Below are 22,745 nucleotides of genomic sequence, written 5' to 3' on the forward strand. Positions count from 1 at the left end.
TGCCCATCGAAGGTATTCAGTACAAGTGTAGGTTAAATCTTGGACTATTTTGCTTCAAAGATTTACTTTAAGATTATCTTCCAATTGCTTCCTGTAGAAAATGCCTTCAAAAAGGAGCTGTGCCCTCAAATATTTTCCTGCTGAAAACTATAGTTGTAAACAAAAATCCTTTGGGCAGCAATATAATGGCATAACAACCTCCTTTCATGAGGCTCACCGTGTCCTGTTTAATTGTTAATCCTGATGCAGTTAAGTGTGAGATGCTGAAATCCTTTTGTTCCGTAAGCTGCTTTCAATTTCATTGTTGCGAATAAGAAGGTTTTTTTCAAAAAAAACCTCTGTCCCAGTGCTGCTTACTCAAACTATTACTGCATTACAGAAGAATGGTTTATTAGTTTCTAAAATATTATTTTAAACTTTTTTTTAAACTGAGGTGATAGTGAAAATTGGAGCTTTGTACTTTTCACAAACTTGTCTAGTATACAGCACTTAAGTCTTTTAGGCATCTTTCTCCACAATTCACCCTGTTCCCACATGCTCCTTAAAATGAATGATCAGCTACAAACTTCTGTTGCTGTGAATATTCATTTGTTGACTGCTGGAGATTTGATCGTTATAAAAGTCTTTCTGTTCTCCGTTCCTTTTCCCTGCCCTTTACCATCTGCCCTGTCGATCAATTGTGATTAGTTTGAGATATGGGAGCAGCAGGATATTGCTGCAGCTGGTTATGAAGCACATTGCGAAGCCTCATATTTGCTGTATTGTTTAGTGTACACTGAGGATGAAATTATTCCAATGAGACAGCTGGTCCCAGTAAATGCATTCATTTCCCTAAGCAACTTCAATGAAATTTTGTACAGTCTTAAACCATATTTAACTGCTATTTCTGGTAATAATGATGTTAGCATTGACCTTTTTAATTGGCTGTAGGAGTACTTGATAGTTGTATATCTAGATTAGAAGTTGCACTGTTTTAGAGCTGTATTTAGGGCTTAATGGACCTTTTTAAATATTTTATAGATAAATGCAGACTAAATCCTGCAGGCTTTATGCAGTAAATGGTATTTGTGTATATTTTGCTTTAGCTGTTTAAGGGTTGGCCACGTGCATTAGCTCTATGCTTGAAGAAAGTGTCACTCTGAGACCAAATGACCCTTCCTTGCTCCAGCTACAGCATAGTTTAATTTGTTACATTCATAAAACAAATCAATACATCTTGTGTCTCAAATCAATAGAATTCTTTCTCTTCTCTTTTACCCCCCACCCCCCTCCAAACAGAAACAAAACCCCTTTCTAAACGGTTACACTGGATTTTGTCTCTGGGCCAGGAAGTAGTGGTTTGGAAGAGGAGTTTACCTGTCACTGGTGTTCATTTGGGATCACCTGAGGGAGTCGAGTGTTGTTTGAACATCTGTCTGGCTCCACTGCACTTCAGCTCTTTAATATAGAATAGCATTGACATCTGTGGCTCACATCCTTCTGCCCATATGGTGCCAGATATTCTGGAAATGATGGGAAGGTGACCATAAGTGAATGTAACACTGATTTAAATTTACTCGAGGCATGCCTTGAGCTGAGGATGGGAGTGAAGGTGCCTGTCTCCACACGTAAAAGAATGGAAGAAATGCCTTTACCAGGATTGGTAGCTTTATTTAAAAAAAAACTGCTCTTTAATAGTTTAATTATTAAAATTGCACTGACCTGCTTAAGTATACTCAAATATTTGGTGGCTCTTTTAGGCATGTTTGAAATTGCCACCTTCCATCATCCTACGTATTGAGGTTAATTTCAATTGCTCAGCTGAGGTGAGCTCCTTCAGTGGCAGATCTGGATTTCAGTCCCTTGCTGTTCACCTTGGTTAGGATTTTGTTATAGTAGTAGTGAATAATACAGTTTGATATGAAGGTAACCTAAAGGTTGTAGAGCTTTACAGATGTTGTTTGATCATTAAAAATGAGGCTTTTTGGTATTGCATCAAATGGTATTGCTGTCTCTGTGCCTACTACTGTTCCAGCCCTTGGTCAGGTAATTAGTCTGGCAGATTTTTAGGTATCTGTTTTAGGGAGTGACATTGAGATTTTATAATATAATTTTACTAAGTAAGGTAGTAAACACCATCCTATATAGTTTTAGGTAATCAGATGTTGATGGAAGAAGTAGTGAGGATTTGGGAGAATTCTTCAAAATAATTCTGGAAATTAATGAGGAGCTTTAGATGTGCATCCTATTCTACACCGTGACATTTAGTTTAAAAAGTTAAGGGTTTTCAGTTAGCAGCTAAGGTTTTTCCTTCTAGCTTAATTTAAAAACTAGCTGATTTCCTGTTGCATGTGGACAAAGAAAATTCTGTAACCGTCTGTTCATTTTCTACTTTTTTTTTGTTCTCTCTCTCCCTTTCTGTCTTTCCTTCTGCCTTCCCTGCTGTACACCTTGTGCCTTTATACACTTTATCCCTTGCTCCTTGTCCCTTGTTCTCTATCTGTCTTTGTGCATGTTGTCTTTTTCAGTGTATCTCTGACTCCTACCCTTCTTTTCTTTTCACTGAGATCTAAAGCCACACTTGCGGCTCCAACCCTCAGAGCTGCAGAAATTAATGAAAAATGGTTGGGGTGGGGAGCTCTGGCCTGGAGACAGTGGAAGGTTGGTGCTTTGTAACTGCCAATGAATTAGTGAGTTGGATGCTGGTGGCTGAGCTGCTTGTTGTGGGTAGCGAGAGGTGGCAACTACATAACAGAGTACGGGCAGCAGATAGGCCATGTCCAGGGGAGGGAGTTAAAAAAACAAGTGTCTGTGCTTTTCATTTCACTTGTTCTTGGGATGTGGGTGACTCTGGCAAGGTAGTATTTATTGCCCATCCTTAGCTGCCCTGAGTCAGCCATGAGATGTGAGACTGGAGTCACATGTAGGGGTAGCAGATTTCCCTCCCTGAAGGACACCAGTGAACCAGTTGGGTTTTTATGACCATTTTGGCAGCTTTTGAGGTAATTTATTTTTTGCTCTGATGCCAGCCCCCAAATTACTAGATTTATTCAATTGGTTCCGCAACTTGCCATGGTGGGATTTGAACTGAACCTATGGTTTGCTAGTCCAGTACCACAACGATTAGGTCAAGTGTGGGGCTAATCTTGTCATGGAGTTACCAGTTACCACTGACCAATGAGTGGGTTGGGGACAGATCTTGACTTTTTTTAATCTGAGTGATCTCCTGTGGCATTGGTAATGATGTGATGTTTAACATGGGCATGCTAAGCCCCACGCAGTTCATGTCTCTCTCTTATTCCTGGGCACTGAACTGTTGAATTAACAGAAGTTGGGAGTATGGTTCTCGGAGTACTATGTGTAGCTTCTTTGTCCTCTTTCAAAAATTGTCCTCTGTCGTTCTTTTCTAGTGTATTTGTGCATTCTGAAATTTGATTTAAGGGCTTATAATTGGATGGGTTAGGAACTGTCAATTTGGCTGCCTTGCAAATTTTTTGGTGGAATGTGATTTGTGTAGCTTTTTTGGTAGTTTTGTGATGGGGAGAAATTGCTATGCATAATTGAACTGTTATGAAAGTAGAATAAAAACCAGTTTGGGGTGGCAGGGTGCAGAGCGACACTGACTAATCAGGTTAACTTGATTTGCTTGACAGTCATGACATACAGCAGACTTGACATGCATGACAGACTATATATTTTAATTATAAAGATGGAGATAGCTGGTGCCACTGCATGAAATTCCTACCGGAATTTATTTAGTTCTCCTCTGCCTATCCCCATATACAAACACCTTTTTAAATTGGAAAAAGTAAGCTTTAAAGAAATTTAAGGAAGTAATTTTGTAGATTTATGAGAGGCGTATGGAACTTGGGCTACAAAATAAATATTGCCACACTGTCCCTTGCTTTGTGGTGAAAGCATGTTAAAAGTAGTAAGTGTGTGTGATATGGCTGAAACACTTCAGAGGGTGAGTTTGTGATTTTTAGAGGTCTTTATATTTCTGCTCCAAAAAGAGTAACGTTTTCCCATGGTCTTTCCCCCCCTGTTAGTCACAATTTATAATATTTCCATCAAGGAAAGATGCTTAAAGTGAAATGTTTGTAGACTGGCTTTAGATGCTGGATATGAACTAGTCATGTGTTTCACAAAGGGTTTAAGCCTGGATTCTTTAGAAGGTTCTTCTGCACACGTGGAGTGTCGGCACTGATCTTCTGAATAAGACTGTCTTCACTATAACTGAGGCCCGGGTGGTGCAGTGGCATTCTGTTGCGTTTCAGCACAATTTGATTCCCTTCATGAGGAAATTTGGCTTGGCTGTGCAACCCTTTTGAAAATCCTAGGATTTACCAGTGTGGGATGGTCTTCCATAGAGATCTGGTCTCTTGCGTATTGACTCAGTAGGGATGTTATTCTGCTGTTTAATGTGTTTCATGTGTTTCATTTTCCTGAAGATTGTATTTGAAATCCTAACTTTCTCCTGTTCCAACAGATTGGTTCAGCAGCTGAGCTGAACCTGGTGGTTTTCCCTCTAGAATTCCCCCTCTTTATCTGATTTACAAATGGAATCTCCAGTCCATGTGCTACAACGTTAGTGATTGCAACAGCCGGGTGCCATGGAGAAGAAACGGAGAAAGAAATGATAGCCTTCTCAATTGGGCTGTACTGTCAACCACTGCCTAAATATCATGAAAACAAAAATAGTCTATTTTGCAAACTTCTCTTGCAAATTGAACACCAATAAGAGAATCTTTTCAGAGAGGAAAATGAACTGACCCTCGTAGACATCGCAAAACGGATTGGATTTCTGGGTCTTTGGAAACTTTTTTGGATTTTGTGACCATGCGATTGGAGAGTGTCTGGCTGCTGTTGGTGGTTGTTATATTGTGCAGTGGGGGACGACTTGGTACAGAGTTGCGGAACAAGATTTGTCCAAATTGTACCCATCTGGCTCTGACGTTAGAATACACTTCCAATGCTGTCGAACATGGTAAGCAAATAATTTAGTTTCACTTTTAAGACAACTATCTTAACAGCATATTTTTGTTAACTGAATTGCAATTATTTTAATATGTTTCCACATTAAGTGGAGAACTGTGTAGTTGATTAGCTGGATTAAGAGCCGTACTTTCACAGGGTCTGGGTTTGAATGCAATCCAGTCTAATGACTCACTAATTTGCCATGAGTTTGCAAAGGTTGGCATTGAGGCAAATTCTTTGTGGAGAATATGGGGATGTTATACCTTTACCTGATGTGCTTGATACCGACACTGAGGGTTCAATTTTAAAATGGTGGCGGGTTGGCAGTAGTAGGGGGTAAAGGTGTGCGTGGCAAACCCGCATAAACAAAACTTACCATTTCCGACGCGATTGCATCGTAATTGATGGTGATTAATGTGCTCTCCAGGTTTTGCGCCCGGCAGCCAGCCTGATTGACAGGAACTGCAACGCGAGGGAGGGAAAGAGGGAGGGAGTGGGGAAGAGAGGGAATCTGGTGCTGAAACGGAAGATCGGGGTGGGTGGGGGGGGGGTGGGGGGGAAGATCGGGAGACATTGGAGCAGGGTGGAAAGGTAGATTGGTTTTGTGTTTTAATTTTGTGCAATGGTTTTTTAAATTTAATTTATTTCGTTTCTTTTTGCCTGATCCGGCCTTTCATGCCTGGTTTGACCAGGCGTGAATCAGAAGCCGTGGGAAAGCCGCCCAGGTAAGTTTAAAAATAGTCTAGCTACCTAATATGTCACAAGTAAAGTGCCTTAAGTACCTCAATGAGGTACATTTGGCTCTTTAACTGTCATCCCGCTGGTTTGAATTGCCGGCAGGACTTCCAGATTCGGGACGCCCGCGCACACACACGTGTGTCTGTGGGGAACTCTGAAGTTGGCGGTTTGGAGCTGGCTTCAGACCCTGCTCTGCATTTCTGCAATTTTCGCAGCCTTTTTTTTTCCCCCAGCCCCCAACGGACCCACAATTTACGTGTAAAATCGAGCCCTGGGTGTCCACTGTAGAATATTGTGCTCTTCCGAGGACTCGGTACAGCTCAACCAGGTAAATGGCGGGGGGTGGGGAAAGGATGGAGGAAGAAGTAGTTATGAATGGCATGAAGACTTCCTTCCAGAAGAACCTTTCACTTGTAGCTTTTACCTAAATTATTTAAAATGAGAGTTGCATAATTTTTGCTGTCTTGGACACCTAGATGTCCGAGGTATGAATGTTTAGTGTGATATGGTAAAGGAAGATTCTTAAAATGTCAGTGTAAGGGAGGTAGTCTAGTTCTTGCTACATTGTATTACAATGAGAATCTTTTTTGTGGCACAGTTCTGTACTACTGATTGCAGATACCTCATTAAATTTGGATATGTTTGCAGTGCATAAGATGCACTTTTATTCTTGTGTGGTCTTTTAATTTGCTGTTTGAAAGGGAGCGGGTCCATTTATTTTTAGATTGGTGTGGGTCTGCAATTTTAAAACCATTCCTTGTGGTTGTACAGTAAAAGGCAGGGTGTGTGTGTATGGGAAGAACTCTAGACTCCTGCTTGTTTTGGCTGATTGAAGGGCTGACTAAAAGCTTAGTTTGGATGCTGGCATTTGAATTACATTGTATATTCAAGAGGAGAGGTTGTTTCAAAGTGGGGTCGTTAACTGAAAATAGAAATAATGCTGGTGAGTAAGATTTGAAGGGGAACTGCTCAACACACAGTAAAGTCTAGTCCAGTAGTAGCGTTCTCAGCTGAGGCTTGTACTTGCTTTTGCAGAAGTGGCACTGGGAATGTTTGTGGTAATTGCTTAGCATTTGTCTTGGGAGGCTGGGGCTTGGGTGTTACTGGGAGGCTTGTGCTTTTAGTGGTCTTGTGCTTGCCTTAAACGTGTGTCTAAGGGAACATGCACTTGCCTTTTTTGGGGGTGGGCGGGGAGAGGAAAGAGAGAGCGAGGGAGACATTGCACCAGAAATTTGAAGCTCATTTATGTAGAGCTGCATGGAGGGCCCCACTGACCAAGCTGTGATAGTTGATTACTAGCTAACTTAACTAGAGAATGGTCAGTAATAGGGAGTAGGGGTTGAAGCTAAAGGGTAGAGAAAATAACTTTTTTTTAGAAACACAGGCACCTGAAATGGTTCCGTACACAGGTTTCCCCACACAGTTGCATAGTCAGTTGAACTGTGGATATGCTGCCTAATCTCAAGTGGCAAGGAACCAATTGGATCATCAAATGGTATAAAATATTCTTATGAAATGCATGTAAATGTATTTCCCCTTGAGAAAATCAACCAAGGGGAAAGCCTTCTGTTGAGGAGGGACCAGAATAAAGGAAGTCTTCAAGCAAGATTTTAAAGTAACTTTAAAATTGGAGAAAGACAGACAATTTCCTTCTTTGAAACAAGAAAAATCTTTGCATAAGAAATTATTGGAGAGAGGGGCATTGTATCTAAGGGGTTAGAATAGTAAAAACATTAAATTGCCTTTATGTTGGTCAAGTAGGCACACACCACATGCCACTCAATGACCTACCATACAACACTAGGTTGGACTGCAGATGTGATTTGAAAAAGAAAATGTGGATTGGCAGAAATTCTTATCAAATGATTGAGGATGGGATAAATTGCAGTTGGCTAATACCCCAACAAAGGAATGACTCATTCATTCTGTTGGAATCTGCTGCTCCTTTGAGATTTGGTGATTCTTGCCTGTGCCAGTGGTACTTCCATCAGTTACAGCTCATTTTCCCTGTATTTTTCCTTTTATCCCCTGCCCTCTTCCAGTATTTTTCCTTTTTTAAATTATGTTGGTCTCTGCCAGAATAGCTACTTGTGGTAAAACATTCCATGTTATAATATAACTGAAAAAATTCTAACTACTTCTTGTGATAATCCACAGTCCTATGCCACCTTGAATAATTTGTATTGTTGGAGTCTATAAATCCTCCAAGCTAACTATGCTAAGACTAGCTGTTTATTTTATTTGAATGCTCAAATAAATGTTTAGTTTTTATAAAAAAAAGAAAATGAATTCTTAATAACGAGTAAATTAAAGAAAAAATTTTGGCTGCCTAGATTATTACACGTGGACCAGTGACTGGAAAAGGGGAAGATTCTAACTGGAGCATTGTTGTATAATCAAAGTGTTGTGTGCCCTGGAATGGAACAGCAGATGTCCATGTACATAGATCATTAAAATATCCTGGACAGGTACAGAAAATAATCAAAAGGGCTAATGGAATGCTGGCCTTGATATCTAGAATACAAGGGGGTAGAAGTTGTGCCACTATACAAAGCCCTGGTTAGACCACACCTAGAGTACTGTGTTCAGCTCTGGGCACCACACCGAAGGAAGGATATGTTGGCCTTGGAGGGAGTGCAGTGTAGATTTACTAGAATGATACCTGGACTCCAAGGGTTAAATTATGAGGAGAGATTACACAAACTAGGGTTGTATTCCCAGGAATTAAAAGATTAAGGGGTGATTTGATCGAAGTTTTCAAAATATTAAGGGGCACTGAGAGAGTAGATAGGAACTATTTCCGCTGGTTGGGGAGCCTAATTAAAGCCAGGACTTTCAGGAGTGAAGTTAGGAAACATTTCTACACACAAAGGGTGGTAGAAGTTTGGAACTCTCTTCTGCAAACGGCAGTTGATGCTAGCTTAATTGTTAAATCTATCAATCTCAGATTTAAAATTTTGTTAACCAAAGGTATTAAGGGATATGGAGTTAGGTCACAGATCAGCCATGATCTCATCGAATGGCGAAACAGGCTCGAGAGGCTAAATGGCCTACTCCTGTTCCTATGTGAGCTTCACAGTACCTGTTCAGGAGAGGCAGGTTCCTGAATGTATGAATGGGGTCACTGACTCTGAGCATTCTAATGTTTAAGCATGAATTAAAAACCAATTGTACACCATTTTCTTGTGTTTAATTCTAGAGTACATTGTGGTCTTTAAGGGATACTTCACTGCCACAGCCAGGAGCAAGTTCATTTCCAGTGCACTGAAAAATACGGACGTGGTGGAATGGCGAATTGTTCCTCGCGACAATCCTGCTAGTGACTACCCGAGCGACTTTGAGGTGGTTCAAATTAAAGAGAAGCAACGGGACACTGTATTAACTCTGGAAGACCATCCGCACATTAAACGAGTTACACCTCAGAGGAAAGTCATCCGCTCCCTCAAATTCACAGAGAGTACGTATAATAGAGAATTGAACTTTTTGTGAAAACCGTACTATAATCTATATAGCATTTCTACAATAATAGTATGGTGTGTCTTCAGCAACAGAGGAATTTTGGTCTTCAGAACAAGTCTTCAGGTAAAGAATTCTAGGCATTTAGAATGTTGGGAACAAGATGCTGCTCTGCTAGACTGAAACCAGAATGTTTAGCAATAGACCTGGCAACTGACTTATCTGATGGACCAGTGAGTTTATTCCAGTGCAGTGTTATGATCCTGCATTCATAAAGCTTCTTGTGCAGCCTGTTGACATATTGTCTGTTAGAAACCCCTTGTATGTCTGTGCAAGTTGGATAATTATTTCTGTTAGCTTGGCGGAACAGCAGGAATTTCAGCAGAGAAATCACTTTTAGCTGTGGAATGGAAATGTAACTTTAATTTCAGTCCAGTGTTCCTTAATGGCATGCAAGGCAGTTTATGATTCTCACACTCCAGGGTTTGTCCCTGTCTGTGTAGCAGATCCACTGAAACTTGCGGTCTTAGGCATGATGTGCACAAGAATAGCATGTCAAAGGACGAATGGTCACCGTTTATATTTTAAGATACTAGCAGATGCCCATCCCTAGTTGCCCTGATAAGGTGGTCATTGGCCTATTTGCAACATTGTAGTCTTTATAATGGGAACCCCATTACCACAGTGTTAAGTAGGGATTTCCAGGGTGTTGACCCAGCAACTATGAAGGAACCATGATATGTCCAAGTCAGGATGGTACATGTCTTGGAGCATAGGGTGGGGGTTAGGACCAGGGAGCACTGAATGCAGGCTAATGATTTATGAGCACTGAGAAGGGGTTCTCTGAGATCTGGGAGTGGGGGGAATGTAGACTAAGGAAAGGTGTCTTGGGGTCCATCAGGCCTGAGGAGTGTGTTTTGGAGCATTGTGTCTAATGCCTGTGTTTGGGAGGAGGGCTTCCAGAGAATTTATCAATTATCTGAAATAAAAGCTTTTGAGAATTCACTCAATTTTCTTTCAAAGTCTTTTGGGGGGGGAGAAAGCAAAGAAACTTCCAAATCCTCACATGATGAGAGGACGCGCCTTCCAACTCCAGTTCTTGCACACGTTGCACGTTGAGAAATTCTGCAAACTGCACATGTGAATCACATCTGTGCATTCTTTACAGCTCTGTCAATTGTCATCAGAATCATAGAAAGGTTACAGCACGGAAGGAGGCCATTCGACCCATTGAGTCCACGCCGGCCCTATGCAAGAGCAATCCAGCGAGTCACACTCCCCTGCCCTTCCTTGTAGTCCTGCAATTTTTTTCCTTTCAAGTACTTATCCAGTTCCCTTTTGAAGGCCATCATTGTATCTGCCTCCACCACCTGCTCGAGCAGTGCATTCCGGATCCTAATCACTCACTGTGTTTGTATATTTTAAAAAAGTTTTTCTTCCATGTCACCTTTTTTGGTTCTTTTGCCAATCACTTTAAATCTACGTCCTCTGGTCCTTGATCCTCCAGCCAATGGGAACAGTTTCTCTCTCTCTACTCTGTCTAGACCAGCTTTAAAAAAAGCTTTGTCGTGACAAGGTCTGTGTGATGGTTACTCGTAGATCGTAGAACAGATCAGGTTTTAAAAAACAAATCCAGTGGAAGCCAAGCCCTGGCTGCTGAGACCTTGAAGTAAAAACTTAAATGAAGTATTAAAATACACCATGGATACATTTCATCATGTAGTGAAATATGTAATTTTTTGAATGTTTCATTTTGTTTAAACACTTAATTTAAATATTAGAAATTTTAGTTTGGGGGGGAGGGGAGGAGAAAGTTCACAGGGCTTTTCCGTTAAATGTGGGCATAGGAAGTTATAATGGAAAAAGTCAATGAAGTGCACAGAAAATATGAAAACTGGAAGTACATGCAGATGTAAGATTTTAATAACATGCAGATTTAGCCCTGGTATTTGCACAGGTTGCACATGTAGTCAGCTCCTCTCCAACAGTCAAATTTATCTGCAAAAATTGGGGCTACATGGAAGCAAAGGAAAACAGTAAGAAAGTAATAGGTGTTAATACTTGTGAAAACAACAAAATTTGGTCGTCAAATATTTCAAAATATCTTTTCCAGAATGTGTTTATTACATAGCCCAATAAACAGCAAGATTTGCAGATATGATGTTACTTGAGACCAATGTTATTTCAAATACAATTGGAACTGAATTGTACAATAGGTGGAGCCATCAGACATTCATCCCTTCCAAGTAGGCTTTCGACATTGCAGATCAAAAGAAGCTTTTCACACTTGGTCAGTGCTTTCACAATAGGCCAGTATTATAATTATTTCTATCAGTCGAGTGAATGGAGATGTGACTAGTAGTCCTGCCACTATTTTAAGGTATGTTTACTAAGTTAGGCCTGAAACAAAGACTTTTGAAGTTTTGGTTTGGCTGATGCCCATTTATGGTTTTGGTCATTAAACATAACAAACTTTCTTACTGTAGTGAGGGCACAGAATCTACTGAGATGGGGACTTCATTGTGTACCACCTAAGAGTGGCTTGGTAAGCTGGCCAAGCCCTGAAGGATATAGTTATCAGACTAGGCCTATGGCAGATGATTAAGGAACCAACACAAGGAAATAACCTACTTAACCTTGTTCTAATCAACCTACCAGTAGCAGACATGTCTGTCCATGATGGTAATAGTACGAGTAACAATCGCGCAGTCCTTGTCAAGACAGTTTTTGTCAGATGGCCTGCCAGGAGTAGGAGCAGCACTATTCATGACTTTGAATAAGGTATGGACCGAGTGAAGCTACTACACTGGGCTAACTGCATACTAAACTTCAAAAGCAGTAGGATCTAGACAGCGCTAACTAGTCCAACAAAGGAACCAATCAATGGAAAGCTTTAACGAAGGAGGAAAGCTTGTGATTTCAAATAAAGCTGTTGGACTATAACCTGGTGTTGTAAGACTCCTTACATTTGTCCACCCCAGTCCATCACCGGCATCTCCACATCACATCCAGTCAAGAGTGGAAAACCAGACGACTGACCTTTGTCACCAGAACTGCTTCACTGCAGGTGAATGGTATCTGCACACAAAATACAAAAGAGAATGTTCTTTGTTTTTTTTTGCCAAATATATTCAGTGTGCTCTACATTTTGACGACATGTCTTGCAAAGGAAACATGTGTTTCTCAATCCCACAGCAATTTCAAGTGAACAGTTAAGCAGTTACTGTACTGAAGTTGATTGTTTAGAGGTTGCAGTTAAGTCACGTAGCACAAGGTAATGGGGAGCTTTCTGCAGTTTACAGATACATTATACAGCAGCTAAGGAGAGATCAATCAGAAGATCAAAGTTCTCCTACGATTCAGTGACTCTTGGGTCTCTGCTAAAATTTCAAAATTGGCAGGGGAAATTCCTGAGAACAAAACAGACGTGCATGAAATACACAAAAATGCATAATATACATCTTTAGTAACATTACAATTAATTGTTTGATTCCAGGATCACTATGGGCCAAGATTTTAAAAAAAATATATAAATAAAGGTTACTTGGATTATTTAAACACTGAACCCATCATTTTAAGTGCATTCAAGTGAAGGGTGCCATCAAATGTACTTTGGAGCAGTAATGCATTGACAAGAGTTTCTAGAATTGAAACCAAAAAATCCTCCCCTTTTTTGTATTCCAGCCCCTTTGAGATAAAGGCCAATGTTGCATTAGTCTTTTTGATTACTTTTTGTACCTGTCTACTGGCTTTAAAGGCTACACGTGTGATTTCAGATACGCCTGAGGATTGTTCTGCAGCTGCCAGGAAAACTATGCTACAGGGTGGGAATGCAAATTTCTCAGGCTGTAGCTTGGCTTTTTGGGTTCACATGGCTTATAACCAAACGCACAGGCCATTTTGAAATTGCATCCCTGGCTGTAACCCACAAGTTTGAAGATTGCAGCTGCAGTAACTAAGAAACGCAAACTATACTTGAAGTTACATTTTGCCAAGTATGAGGGGAAGTAATTTGCTTCTAAGTAGAACAAAAGCAAAATACTGCAGCTGCGGTAATTCTGAAATAAAATCAGAAAATGCTGGAAACACTCAGCAGGTCAGGCAGCAGCTGTGGAGAGAGAAACAGAGTTAATGTTTCCGATCGATGACCTTTCATCAGAACTGGAAGAAGTTGGAGATTTAACAGTTTATAAGCAAATAAAGAGCCAGGGAAAAGGGGGGCAGAAGAACAAAAGGGGAGGTCTGTGATAGGGTGGATGGCAGGAGTGATTTAAATGACAAAAGGAATAATGGGGCGAGGCTAAAGGAGGTGGTAATAGGACAATAAAGGAACAAAAGATGGGTCCAGAGGAGGATACAACCAAATCATTATCAGGATCATGAGAAAAAATGCTTCTAACTAGTTTTGGCAAAAAGGGAAAATGTAAATGCTGGAACATCTGAAACAAAACAAAATTCTGGAAAAACTCTGTGGGACTGTCAGCACCTGCAAAGAGAAAAGGCTGGTTAATGTTTCTGGTGTATAACCCTGCATCAGAACTGAAAGATAAGCATTTTAGCAGCATAGACGGAGGGTTGAAGAAAAAATTGATACTCCATTTATGGAGGAAGCAAAGCAGTTTGATATTTCTTTCAACCGTAAATGATAGTGTGACCTTCCCTCCATTGAAAAGATAGTAATTACAGCACTGCTTTGGTGTACGGGGTGATATTGTAGTAAGGTACATCGGTCTTGATTCTGAATCTAATTTCTGCATTGCAATGTGCAGGAGTAATGCAAACTAAAGGAAAGGTACTGGCCTCAGTATGAAGTGAAGCCGAGGTGCTCTAATAAAATGAAGCACCTTTGCAGTAAGGCCAAAGCATCAAGTGCTGAACTGGGGATGAAGTAAGCACGTGGGGGCCTGGTAGCCTTTTCTGGTCCTCAACACAAACATGTATTGTCAAGCCTGATGATGCTTTTGTTGCTTTGTGCCAGCTGGATGGTGCAAGTACTATGCAGTGTTGAAGCTTGGCTTCAACAGGAAGAGTTTAAGGCCTGTATATTGGAGAGCACCCCTTTTTAAAAAAAAAAATTGGAGTTTTGTTTTAAAGGGGTGCTTGTTAGAGGAATTATGTCAGGGTGGTGGAGGGGAGGTTCTGAATGCGGTGCTGTAGGTCTGTCAGGATCACTACTGTTTATAATTTACATTAATCCACCTTGGATTCAACAATGTAGTGGAGAATTTTATTTTTGAGACTGGTTAGATTCTGTGCTTTTAAGTTGTCTGATCAAACAATGCATTTTCTAATTTCAGCAGATTTATTTGGTGGGAATGGCTAAAAGGACTGAACAAAGATTTATTAAAAGTTAAGCTATACAATCTTGTCAAATTAGTTTTGATTTTTCTAAGTTAGTTTTTCATGAAAACTTATCTTTGGTTGGGAAGATTTTTGGTACAGGGAGCTGCTGTGATGAGGTCTGATGGCTGTAACTGATGCTTGTGCCTGAAGAGGCTATTCCTTTATATCGTACTGCACCTGATCTGATGATGTCTGTCTGCTGTTGTCTGCCTCCTTTCTGGCCTCAGCTCATGTAATATTGCCACAGATAAAACCTTGAAATATTTTGAATGTGATGCTTTTTTGTAGGTCAAACCCATGAGCAGAATGTCTCCACTACTCACATCTGCAAATGTGGATTATGTGAGGCCTTAGTCTTATGGAAATTTGAAAGCCGTAATGTAGATTGGCAAATGTCACAGCTGTTTAGAAAGATAATGGTGAAAGTGATCGGCTTCAAAAAGCAACTGTGCCCATTGAAATTTACACTACATGCTGCATTTTAAAAGGTTGAAACTGTGCTTTTTCAGATGGTCCATCTTTATCCTCTCTCTTTTTATTCATTCACGGGATGTGGGCGTCGCTGGCGAGGCCAGCATTTATTGCCCATCCCGAATTGCCCTCGAGAAGGTGGTGGTGAGCCGCCTTCTTGAACCGCTGCAGTCCGTGTGGTGACAGTTCTCCCACAGTGCTGTTAGGAAGGGAGTTCCAGGATTTTGACCCAGCGACAATGAAGGAACGGCGATATATTTCCAAGTCGGGATGGTGTATGACTTGGAGGGGAACGTGCAGGTGGTGTTGTTCCCATGCGCCTGCTGCTTTTGTCCTTCTAGGTGGTAGAGGTCGCGGGTTTGGGAGGTGCTGTCGAAGAAGCCTTGGCGAGTTGCTGCAGTGCATCCTGTGGATGGTGCACACTGCAGCCACAGTGCGCCGGTGGTGAAGGGAGTGAATGTTTAGGGTGGTGGATGGGGTGCCAATCAAGCGGGCTGCTTTATCTTGGATGGTGTCGAGCTTCTTGAGTGTTGTTTGAGCTGCACTCATCCAGGCAAGTGGAGAGTATTCCATCACACTCCTGACTTGTGCCTTGCAGATGGTGGAAAGGCTTTGGGGAGTCAGGAGGTGAGTCACTTGCCGCAGAATACCCAGCCTCTGACCTGCTCTCGTAGCCACAGTATTTATATGGCTGGTCCAGTTAAGTTTCTGGTCAATGGTGACCCCCAGGATGTTGATGGTGGGGGGTTCGACGATGGTAATGCCGTTGAATGTCATGGGGAGGTGGTTAGACTTTCTCTTGTTGGAGATGGTCATTGCCTGGCACTTATCTGGCGCGAATGTTACTTGCCACTTAAGAGCCCAAGCCTGGATGTTGTCCAGGTCTTGCTGCATGCGGGCTCGGACTGCTTCATTATCTGAGGGGTTGCGAATGGAACTGAACACTGTGCAGTCATCAGCGAACGTCCCCATTTCTGACCTTATGATGGAGGGAAGGTCATTGATGAAGCAGCTGAAGATGGCTGGGCCTAGGACACTGCCCTGAAGAACTCCTGCAGCAATGTCCTGGGGCTGAGATGATTGGCCTCCAACAACCACTACCATCTTCCTTTGTATCATATCATGCACTATTTCCTGCCGAAAGGATGACTACCTCCCAAGTAGGCCTGATAGTCTTTGTCTGTTTACTGTTGCCCTGGGGAAACGCTTCATCTCCCCCTACCAATATCTTCACAAAATGTGGTGCGACAGTCTCGCAAACACACTGATTCAGTCTTTGTGGATGTTCCAATCAGATACTGACCAGTTTTTGCCTGGGTGGTCATGTGATTGTCTTTTTGATGATTCTGTTTATGGTCCAGTGAATTTTGATGGAAACGGAATACGTATACCATATGCTTTACTGAATTAGTGATTCCATGAGATAAACTCTGGCTCCCATATTAATTGGAATTTTCAGCCCCGAGTGTTCAAGTATCAGCTGATTTAGTTCACTTGTATTTAAAACTGAGCATCCCATTGATCCGTTTAAAAAAATAAATTGAAGCTTCCAAAATTTTGTTTTGATAAATGACAAAGCTTGTGTAAACAAAGAGACTTGCAAATGATGCAGTAATCTTTCCTTGTTGAAGCCTAGAAAACACAGCTGCCACCTGTCAATGCATTATTGCTACAGTCAAATACACTTAAAATGATGGGTTCAGTGTTTTAATTATCCAAGTAACTTTTATTTATATTAAAAAAAACTTAAGCATGTTGTGATCCTGGAATCAAGCTATTGGAATTGTTAGATGTTACTACAGATGTGTGTTGTGCATTCCGTGCATGTGTTTCCCCAGCCAATTTTGAAATTTTTGCAGGGACCCAAGAGTTACTGACTTGAGGGCGAGCTATAATCTTACAGCAGCTAAGGGGAGATCAATGTATCTGGAAGGTGAAGAATGCTCCCTATTGCCTTGTGCTATGTGACTAACAGCAACCTCAACCATCATCTTCAGTAAAGTAAATGGTTAACTGTTCACTTGAAATTGCTGTGAGATTGAGAAACTCATGTTCCCTTTGCAAAACATGTCATCAAAATGTAGAGCACACTGAATATATTTGGCAAGAGAAAAACATCTTCTAAAGAAGATTCTCTTTTTTTTGAACTTTGTGTGCAGATACCATTTGCAGCTACCTGCAGAGTGGAGCAGTTCTGGTGACGAAAGTGTCAATGAACTTCAGTGTTCTAGACTGCAAATTGAACATCCTGTACCAAAGATCAGTAGGAATGCCATCTGTTCTGAATTCACCTAGTCGGCCTCTGATGTACAATACAGTAGCTGTGGCTTATTGCTTCCTCGTTAATAGAAAACTAATGTCCAGCACTGCCTGCCCAATGCTAGAATACTCTGATTGATATATAGCACTTGTTATCTCTGGCTCCATCAACAGTAGAAAAAGAAATTGCTCCCCTGACACCTCTGTTCGATTCCTCCTCTGTGTTGAGTTGGTTTATTTCAACTGGGGTTAGCAGCAGGAGTGCTATAATTTGTCTCCGTGCCCCTCAGGTTGGGAAAGAAATATCAGATGCAGTTCTTGCTCCTGACTGCTATCGAATGATAGCTGCTGGAAAGTGATGCAGCTTTGGGCATCAAGTGAAGGCAGGTTCCAGCTTGGCTGCAAAGCCTCCCTGGTAAAATATACCAGCAGCTCTAATTGTCCTGACCTACACATAAAGAATGGCAACTTGGGCATGTTACTGAAGGATGCCTAATGCCCACGGAACCACATTGCAAGAGAAGCCAATCCCTTCAGGAGAGGGGTGGAGAGAAAATTGGCAATTTTTTAAAAAGCAAAATGATTGTAAGTATAGCTCTTGCCTGGAGTGTGGATTTTTGCATTTGTTGTGCATTGGTGCACTCCAGCCAATTGCATCACACTGGAGGAGGGTGGGGTCTATGCCTGCAGTTCCTCCCCATGATGAGCTCTTGATTTCAAATTTCCTTTTGATCCTTCATCAGAGGATGTTTGTGGCCTCTGGTGGCTCCCCATGGGAAGGGTACAATGTATGACCAGTTTTCACTGCGTGCCTCCAGTGCACCTTCTGTTGGTTGTTTGAAGAGGGCGCTTGGATCTAACAGCAGATTGTCTGCTGCCGGGGTTTGGTACTGAGACCTGAAAAGGGCGACATATGTAGGTAGCTTAAACTTTTTTTGCTTGCTCCCAAAGTTGGTTTTATACTGTATTAGAAACCTTGTGACCTCAACCTCATTTTAAGAAGACCGCCCTGTTTTCATTGTTTGTTTGAATGTCAAAGGGCTTGCTGAAGAGGTAGACTTAATCAGTTGGACGTGGAACTTGCAACTCTTCATTTGTGATTCACGTGCACTTTTTAAGAAGTTACCTTTAGATCAATTTGTGCACTGTTGTTAGTGATATGCTCTGAGGCTGAATATTCCAGATTAGAATCTTGATATGTACCCAGATTGAATTGCAGGCATAAAAGCAGAAAGTCTAGATATGTTGTGTAATATGGCATGTAAAATTCAATGAAAAAGACCAGTGATTTATGATGTATCAGAATATTGCTTTGATATGCGAGTGCAGCACTTCCTGCAAAATGAGAATCCCTTTTTAAAAAAAAATGTCTTCCAATTTACAAAATATTGTCAGGAGTTGAGTTTGGATCCCATTGTTTCTCAGCTTGAAGTGTGTGAGTGCAATTTTTTCAGTAAAGTTCATCTTCAGTAAACCACCTTCCCTCTCCATTTGCCATCTTTCCTGCCAGCTTAAAAAAAGTAAGGCAGTGGACCCATTTCAAACTTTTTTTCTGGAACCTGATGTGCTGGATTATGTCACTAACACCACTGGTCACTGATCAAGAATTTTCCATGCAGACAATCGTGCATCCTACTACTGCAGAGTGCAGCCGTTATACCCAACTTGTGACTATCTGCTGCCTGCAAACTTGATTTGAGCCTTAAGTGTGATTTGTTAGGATAAGAATATATGAAAGAATGAGGAAGAGTTTTGCTATTATCAGTGCCATTTCTTTGTAGACACTTGCTCATTCTCTGATCCTGTACATTGATTGTCATATAATGAAGTTTAACACCATTTTTCTCTCTGGAAATTTATTTTTGTATCGGTGAGGAAACTCTGTTTTGTCACTGATCTGTTGTGATAATGACGAGGAACCCAATTGGACTATTTTTTGACTAGTTTCCCCACTTTGTTTTAAAACACAACGTTTAAAAGTAGCTCTTTTCCAAATCTTTTCTGTGAATAAGGGGAAAAAAAATCCCAAAACATGATGGACACATTATTCACATGTTTCTTGTTCCCTGCCTGAGACTTCAAATGTATTTTCTTTTCTGTTGCAGCAGACTCAGCTGTGCCATGCAATGATAGTCGATGGACACAGAAGTGGCAATCTTCGAGACCTTTGAGGAGAACCAGCCTTTCCCTGGGCTCTGGATTCTGGCATGCTACAGGCAGGCATTCAAGCCGACGCCTATTGAGGGCCATCCCTCGGCAGGTAGCTCAGACCCTGCAGGCAGATGTATTGTGGCAGATGGGGCATACAGGTATGTATGGGCCTCCACATGGCAATGTTATGTAACTGGATGAATAGTCTGTGGTGTTTGATAGCAACATTGTATAATTGGAAAGAGCCTAAAGGAGGCATCAGTTGTTCTTTTTGACTGCTTGTTCCTTATGGTACTCAAAATCGGACACTCTCTGTCTAGTTCATTTAACTTTCCAGAACAATTCTGGAGCACAGCTATAAGTTAGAAATCATTTTACAGGTGATGTTAATGACTCTCACTAGACTTTTGCAATATAAATCTCCCAAGTTAGTGTAGTCTTTGTGATGGAAGCGCATTTTGATGTTGGGTTGTTTGACAAATAATTCTTGCTCTGCAAATGACTTTTCTTAAAACTAAGGCTTTGGATAGATCAATATTCAGAGACTAATAAACATATAACTCTTGGTTGCATTCACTTAGGAACACATTATACCTGATCTAAAACTGGCGTTGGTTTTTAAAATAAGTTTTGTGTAGTGCCGATGACATGATTGATCTTTGAAGAGTGATTGAACCCATACACCAGTCATTAACACAATTTGGACAATCAGGTACCTTGCATTGTTGGGTTTGGTAACCCTTTTGCTAGCTCCTGCTTTTCATCAGTACTCACTGATTTGATTTGTTCTAGAGAGACTGCAAAAAGTGCTTTTGTTCAGTATTTTAAATGAGTTATAGATGGTAAGGATCAATGTTTTGGTTGAACTGCAAATTAACTTCCATCCCTCTTAATCTAGTAACCTTTCTTTGCATCACTGTATACCATGGTATCTGATGTAACATGTTGGTTATAGTTCCACTAGAGAACTATATGAAACATCCTTCACATTGCAGTGCTATGACCTCTGATATAAAATGCACTGATTATGGTTTCCTCACTAATAGTTAAACTGTATAAAATGTCCCTACTGTGATCTCTAATGTGAAATTGTTTATAGGTCCATCAGTAAAAAGTCACAAATCCTGATGTGCCACTGATTACTCCAATGTTTGGTAAAACTGCCTTTTTAATGTGATATTTATGTGACTAATAAGTGGATGAAAACGCCAGTCTCCATAAAGATGCTTGACTCATTTTTTGGGGAAGAACATTTTTACTGAAATATGTAGGTCCTGTTAAAAGTGACATTTAAGTTTGTTTGAAATAGTCTAAAATGAAGTGTTTTCTTAGAAACGTGCCAAAGTGGTTCACAAGAACCTGGTTACTTTATATATAAAAAAGTGTATTTTACATTCTAGGGGGTAGAGTTTCCACTTCGGTTGCAAATTGGGCCCGAAATTTGAGCCGGCTGGGTTTCATTCCAAGTCTCCGCTAAATGTGTTAATGTAATCACAAGTGTAAAATCATCCATGAATCAGCAAAATCGTGTTTTTTTGCAATAAAAAATATTCATTGATGTGTTTGAGTTGCAGTTTTAGTAATACAGCTGGAAATGGGTTTATCACAATAAGCATTTTTAATACGAGTATCTAGTCTTCCACCTAATGAGTAACCTGATTTTAAATCACTGAAAATGACTTTTTAATAAAAACTATACTGAACCATTCTACATTCATACTACATTCACTGTTGTATGCCAGTCACTTTCTTATTAAGTATTAATATTTTAAAATGTGCCTGTGTGCCCAAGAAAACTAGGTTAATTTGAAGGCCCTCATCGAACAGGTGCAATCAGCGGAAACTCGCCATCCTTGTTCAGGGCATGGTCAGTTTTGTGGGCAGGGCCAACTTTAGCACGATGATTTTTGAACTAGCGCAAAAGATCGCGTAAACTCAAATTACACTGAAGTTAATTTACACCCAGCATACATCGAAATTCCTCGATCTTTTCCACAGATCTGGCCGGATTGTGCTGAAAAAACCAGCACAATTTAGCGGAAACTACCCCGGGATGTTTTATTATTCTCTGTGGGTGAGCCAAGACACTTGTTAGAAATCTCCATGCTAGAGAAGGAGTTTTTGTGTGGCTGTACTTTGGAATACACACATTGTTCTCGTCATCTTAATCACATTGTTTAGCACAAAAACACATTTTTCTTGTATAGTTGTACTAAGGGCATTCTATAGCTTACTAGTTCGGGTTTTGTAATGTTATTTTTTCCCTTCATGTGTTGAACACAGACAAATGAGTAACATATCTTTTAAGATCAATCATCTTTAAATTGCTGCCCAGATAGTGGAACCCAAAATGCTGTGGAACCAGTTTAACCTGACACTCTGTATAGGCTAAATACTCTAATTTTACGTCTTTGCATTTTCCACACTTAGTAGCTGTAACTCATTTTATATCCAAAATCAAAAGTTTGGATGTGGGGCTTTATGCACTTGTACTGTGTATTTGAAGACATGACTTCTCTCGTCCATTCTCCTGCACCTCACAGGCAGCACGTAGTCCTGTACAGACGTTTTTCCTCTGTATACTTTGGCAGCTAAATAGAGGCTGGCTGAAGATATATGAAGTTCCTGAATATACATGTTCAATTATCTCTTGTATTTAAGAACCATCCCTACCTAGCATTTGACTATCTTTTGAATGCCCTACCCTTGTTATAAATTGGATGGCCAAGTGGTGAAGGATAGAAAACTAGAGCCTGGTCTCAGTTGCTTCCAAGCCCTTATTCAAAGATCTTTCTCACCCCCAATTGACACACACCACCTAAATACAATTAACACTAATTGATATAAATCACATGATACAATTTTGTTCGGCAGACTATTCCAGATATTTATTACCCTTTGCCTTAAGTTCCTTCTGGTTATCTGCTCTGGCTATATTCAAATAATTTGACGTCTCTTGTCTGTAATGTCACACCTGGTGAGTGGGTGGGGGAAGAAATAAATCAAGTAGCCAGTCTGTTGGATTAATCGTGCTGATTAGTTCACACATAATTAACAGCAATTCCATTCACTACGCAGGTAGCAAAAACTACCAGCCAGCTAACAAGTAACTAGCTCAAATCAGAGGAATCGAATCACTCAATTATTTTTCCGCAGCTACCACTGGCACAATTACATTTTGTAGTTAGATTCCTTGTATTGCTGATAAAGTTAATGGTTTTGAACAATAAGGCAGGCATACAACCTTGTCTTTCCAAGGTCAGTTGTCGTAGAATTGGGCTGTTTTCTCCCTCTTTCTCCCCATCCCTGAAATGCTCCGACTGCTTGTTGGGCTTGCATTTCTTTCTCTTGAGATGACTTGAGTAATACCT

General features: G+C 40.7%; 1 protein-coding gene across 2 annotated transcripts in view; it reads left to right on the forward strand.

The window, feature by feature from the left end:
• Positions 1-22,745, forward strand: part of mbtps1 (membrane-bound transcription factor peptidase, site 1) — a 100,552-nt gene that overhangs the window by 14,937 nt on the left and 62,870 nt on the right. For both annotated transcript variants that reach the window (XM_067997740.1, XM_067997741.1), the window contains exons 2-4: positions 4,469-4,966; positions 8,894-9,151; positions 19,329-19,532. In XM_067997740.1, coding sequence (XP_067853841.1) covers positions 4,819-4,966; positions 8,894-9,151; positions 19,329-19,532 — 610 coding nt within the window. In that variant the 5' untranslated portion in view covers positions 4,469-4,818. The remainder of the gene's footprint in view (positions 1-4,468; positions 4,967-8,893; positions 9,152-19,328; positions 19,533-22,745) is intronic.

This window comes from Heptranchias perlo, chromosome 16 (assembly GCF_035084215.1).
Source record: "Heptranchias perlo isolate sHepPer1 chromosome 16, sHepPer1.hap1, whole genome shotgun sequence".
In the NCBI taxonomy this organism is placed as follows: Eukaryota; Metazoa; Chordata; class Chondrichthyes; order Hexanchiformes; family Hexanchidae; genus Heptranchias; species Heptranchias perlo.